The following is a 4,464-nucleotide window of genomic DNA, read 5'->3' as shown; positions in this document are numbered from 1 at the left end:
TCTATAGTTCTCCTCCCTTCAATTTTATCCTTACGACAACCCTGTGAGGTAGGTTAGGCTGAGAAAAAGCAACTGGTCACCCAATAAGCCTCATGGCCGAGTGGGAATTTGAACCCAGGTTTCCTCAGTCCTGGGTTCAAATCCTAAAGAGCCCCGTGACGCAGAGTGGTAAGCTGCAGTACTGCAGTCCAAGCTCTCTCCTCACAACTTGAGTTCAATCCCAGCGGAAGCTGGGCTCAGGTAGCCGGCTTGAGGTTGACTCAGCCTTCCATCCTTCTGAGGTCAGTAAAATGAGGACCCAGCTTGCTGGGGGAAAAGGGTAGATGACTGGGGAAGGCAACAGCAAACCACCTGTCAAAAGTCTGCCAAGAAAACGTCGTGATGTGATGTCACCCCATGGGTCGGTAACGACTCGGTGCTTGCACAGGGGACTACGTTTACCTTTTCCCCTCAATCCTAGTCCAAGAATTTCTCCATGTTGATTCTCAAAGAAGCCTCAGTAAAATTCCAGTCTTACTGCAATCTCAGGATAACAAAAATCAGGGCTTTTTTTGTAGCAGGAACTTCTTTGCATATTAGGCCACACACCCCTGATGTAGCCAATCCTCCTGGAGCTTACAGTAGGCCCTGTAAACTCTTGGAAGACTGGCTACATCAGGGAGGTATAGCCTAATACACAAAGGAGTTCTTGCTACAAAAAAAGCCCTGACAAAAATGTGGTAGTGGGAGGAAGACAACTGTCAAGAATGGCGTGTGTACACATCACACAACACACATATACATGCTTTTCTTTGGCACTTTCTGTTTCCTGATGTCTTAAAGCAGCACCCCCCCTCCCCCACATCACCTTCAACAGCCATGCAAAAGAGAAAGCATCCACAGGCAAAACATAGTAGGCACACAATCCACTGCGGAAGGTGTATTTCTCCCTGTGGGCTCCCAAAACTGGGACTACTCTGGGCTAAAAGAAGGACAATGTGCCCCAGCTGTGACCCCCAACACATTCTCTTTGTGCACTGCGAACACAGCGCTTCACGCAGCTGCCAAAGAGACCAATTATTTCCTGCACATAACCAAAGTCGTCCCATCTTTTGCCAGAAGAGGAAACCTTAAAGCAGTGCCTGGAGTCATCCAGAGCACAGAGGATTTTTAGCAGCCTGGGAGGACAGTGATGGTGCTTGATTGCAAAGAAAGAAAACCTATCTCAAAAAACCTCCAGCAGAAAACTTACATTGGCCACAAAAACAGAACAAAAAAAACAGAGCATAACCAACCCTCACCAAAAACTCAGCTTTGTAAACTGTGCAAGCAGCGACTCTAGCAAGCACTTTCTGCGGAGCATTCGGCAACTGGCGCTCTGGCTCACGAGCCACACCCCAAAGAACGAGCAATTTAAGACTGGAGCTCAGGTTCTTGGGAGCAGCCTTGTGTGCTCCAGGGATGGGAGAGGAAGGGCTTCTTGTGAACAAAGCTTGTAAAGCAGGCTGACTTTCAGAGAGCAGGTGACAAACGCAAACCACTCTGGTTTCCTAGATATTCAGCTGGCAACAAAGGGCAAGCGGAAACCAGTCTCTTGCCCTCCTCACAGTCACCTCACTTGGGACTTGCCCCCCACCCGCAGCGTGGGCTGCTAAAGGCTTGGATCATTCATTTCCCTCTTTAAATGGGGCGGTGTCCCCTGGCCCAGTGCAAATAGAAGCTTTCCCAGGAAGACTGTGTCCACCCTCCCTATTGCTCCCCACTGGCCACTGAGATCTAGAGGGGGCACAGTGGCAGCAGACAGATCTAGCCTTTCCACCCTTAGTGGAGTTCGATGAAGGCCTCCAGCTCCTCTGGGATGAACCCCTTGTAGGGGATCTTGTGCTTGTCCAGGGCTCGGGCAGCAAGGCACTGTAAGGTGATGTAATTGAAGGGCTGCATCATGGCCTTGGTGAGCAGCTTCTCATCCAGGAGCTCGTATGCCGTCTGCTTGAAGGCATTGGTTGCGTCCATGTGGGCTCCTGCCTCCATCAGGGCGCTCATGATGAGCGGGCAGTTGTTCCGGGCGGCCACATGCAAGGGCGTGTTGTTGTCGTAGTCGCGGCTGTCCGGGTCGGCCCCACACTCCAGCAGGAGGTTCACGACGTGGAGCGAGGGAAACTTCCCCACGGGGTAGCGGCCAACGGTGGTGGTTTCCTTGTCCACCGCCATGTGCAGAGGGGTGAAGCCATTTTTGCCCCGCGGGTTACACTTGAGCAAGCGGTAGATGGTCTGTCTCTTCTGGTGTTCCTGCTCCGGAGAACACTCCACTTTTTCCAGCAAGAACACTAAGTGGAGGATGATGGCCAGAGCCTTAGTGAACTGCACGGAGTCCGCAATGGGGTCTTTCCGGTGCAGTAAGGCCCTCTCGACCTCACGGACTCCCTTGCTCAGAACTCCCATGAGGTCAGAAAAGCCCAGCTGGGTTGCTAAAGTACCTTTGGAACGGTCCTGAAGGACATAAGAGAAAAGCTCAGCAAAGGAAAGGAAGCTGCTCGCCGTCATGGGGCTCAGAGGTTCCAAGTTGCCCTGCTGCATTTCCAAGGCGTACTTCCACAGGTTGATGCAGCGCTCAAAGTTTCCTGAATCCGCGTAGACGGCCCCTCGGTAGCGAATGTAGTAGGAGGTGTCTGGGTGCGATGGCCCGAGGATACGCTCCCGGATCAGCAGCGCCTGCATCCGCATTTCGTCCGGATCGGTCACCAGGGAATCGAGCTCCTCCATAGTGCTCACTTCCCGGGAATAGTCATATGCCAGCACCAACTGCCGAGGCTCGGGTTTGGTGAGGTAACGCCCGCTCTGGTGGCGAAGGGCCATAGCCCGGCGCCAGTGCTTGAGAGCCCCAAGAAGATCACGCTTCTTGTCCACAAAGGTGGCTCCTAGCAGTTCAAGTGCTTCCACGGCAGCCTCCCGAGTGCAGTAAACCTGGGGTTGCCCACTGCTGGGGGAAGAGGACGAGCAGGCTTCGTGGTCTTCTTCGCATCCCACCCCACTGCAACCAGACTCATTGGCTCCCCTCTGCCCCACCAGCTCCTCCTCCTCCTGAAGCGCTCCTTCTATGAGGTATTCCACAATGTTTGTGTGGCCAGTCACACTGGCCGCCAGCAGCGGGGTCATCCCATAGCCGTCCTTTTCCATGCGGGCCTTAGAGTCGAGCAAGAGTTTCAGGATCTCCAGGCTCCCGGATTCGGCACAGTCATGCAAAGCAGTGTTCCCTTTGACACTGCGGCGATTCACATCGGCCCCTCTCTCCAGCAAGTAGCGGGCGATCTCGGAGTGGCCCTTGTAGCAGGAGATCATCAGGCAGGTGTGGCCGTGGCGGTTGGCCACCTCCAGGTCGGCCCCGCGCTCCCCCACCAAATAGCGCACGATCTCCAGGTGCCCATCGAAGCAGGCTGCCCGCAGCGGGGTCGAATTGGTCAGCGTGGTCTGGTTCACGGAGGCCCCGCGTTCCAGCAGGCTGCGCACCACGTGCAGGTGCCCCGCGGCTGAGGCCGCCCACAGGGGCGGGGCCCCCTCGATGGTCTCCCCGTCGAAGTTGACGGCGCCGCCCACCTCCACGCGGGCGCCACAGTGGTCCAGCAGGAACTCCACCACCTCCCGGTGCCCGTGGCGGGCCGCAATCAGCAGCGGGGTGCCCCCTGCGCCCTCGCCCCCGCCAGGCCCCGCCGTCAGCTCCTCCAGCTCCTCGCGGCTCCTGCTGCCCAGCAGCTTCTGCAGAAGCTTCAGCTTCCCTTCCCGGGCCGCGTTGTAAACAGCCAGGCGGAGGTCCATGGTGACAGTGCGGGCCGCCTCCCTCCCATAGGCCACCGGCGGCTCCACCTGCCCGGCCAGCGAGGCCCAAACGCAGCCAGGCTCCGAGGGCCGCGGGTTGTTAGGCGGTCACCTAGCAACAAAGTCTTCCCGCCCTTTCCTGGAGACAGCTGGGGCAGCTACAGCTGCGGCAACCTTCAGCCTTTTACCCTCGCCGCCATCTTAAGCGTTCGGTCACAACAAAATGGCTGCGCCGCTTCCTCTCTACCAGGTTACCCCGCCTGAAAGGCGTGCTGGGAATTGGAGTTCAGTTTCTCCGACCCTCTGGTTGAAACGATAGCGGAAGCAGAGTGGAAAGGACTTCGTTTCCCAGAAGGCTGGGAGTCTGAGCGGCCGGCTTCCTCTGGCTGCGGCGCTGGGAGAATTAGTGAGGCGTCTGGGAAATGTAGTTTCTGCGCTACTCTGCAAGTGAAGACTGCAAATAGAAAGCTTACATTCGGAATAAAACTTTGTTGGTCTTAAAGGTGCTACTGGACTCTTACTTTGTTCTATTGCAAATTCTGCAAATTGCAAATTTTAAGTCCACAGGCGCCTTTTAAGAGCAACGCAAGTTTTCGTGTGCAAGCACACCTTTCGTATATGCGCAGATGCCTCTATATAGGTAAACTGCACAGTCTACAGACTGCATTATGT

At 55.5% G+C, this 4,464-nt stretch overlaps 1 protein-coding gene across 1 annotated transcript; it reads right to left on the bottom strand.

The window, feature by feature from the left end:
- Nucleotides 1-782: 782 nt before the first annotated feature.
- Nucleotides 783-3,804, bottom strand: FEM1A (fem-1 homolog A). The gene has a single exon (XM_060232871.1). It carries the CDS (start codon nucleotides 3,790-3,792, stop codon nucleotides 1,801-1,803), a length of 1,992 nt encoding a protein of 663 aa, XP_060088854.1. The 5' UTR covers nucleotides 3,793-3,804; the 3' UTR covers nucleotides 783-1,800.
- Nucleotides 3,805-4,464: the final 660 nt, after the last annotated feature.

The sequence above is a fragment of the Heteronotia binoei genome, chromosome 2, assembly GCF_032191835.1.
Source record: "Heteronotia binoei isolate CCM8104 ecotype False Entrance Well chromosome 2, APGP_CSIRO_Hbin_v1, whole genome shotgun sequence".
Taxonomy (NCBI): Eukaryota; Metazoa; Chordata; class Lepidosauria; order Squamata; family Gekkonidae; genus Heteronotia; species Heteronotia binoei.
The sequence above is the reverse complement of the archived record's forward strand: the minus strand, read 5'-3'. Positions and strand labels throughout refer to the sequence as shown.

Excerpts from the sequence above, each read along its gene's own strand:
- FEM1A (XM_060232871.1), bottom strand. The coding sequence starts at position 3,792 with ATGGACCTCCGCCTGGCTGTTTACAACGCGGCCCGGGAAGGGAAGCTG.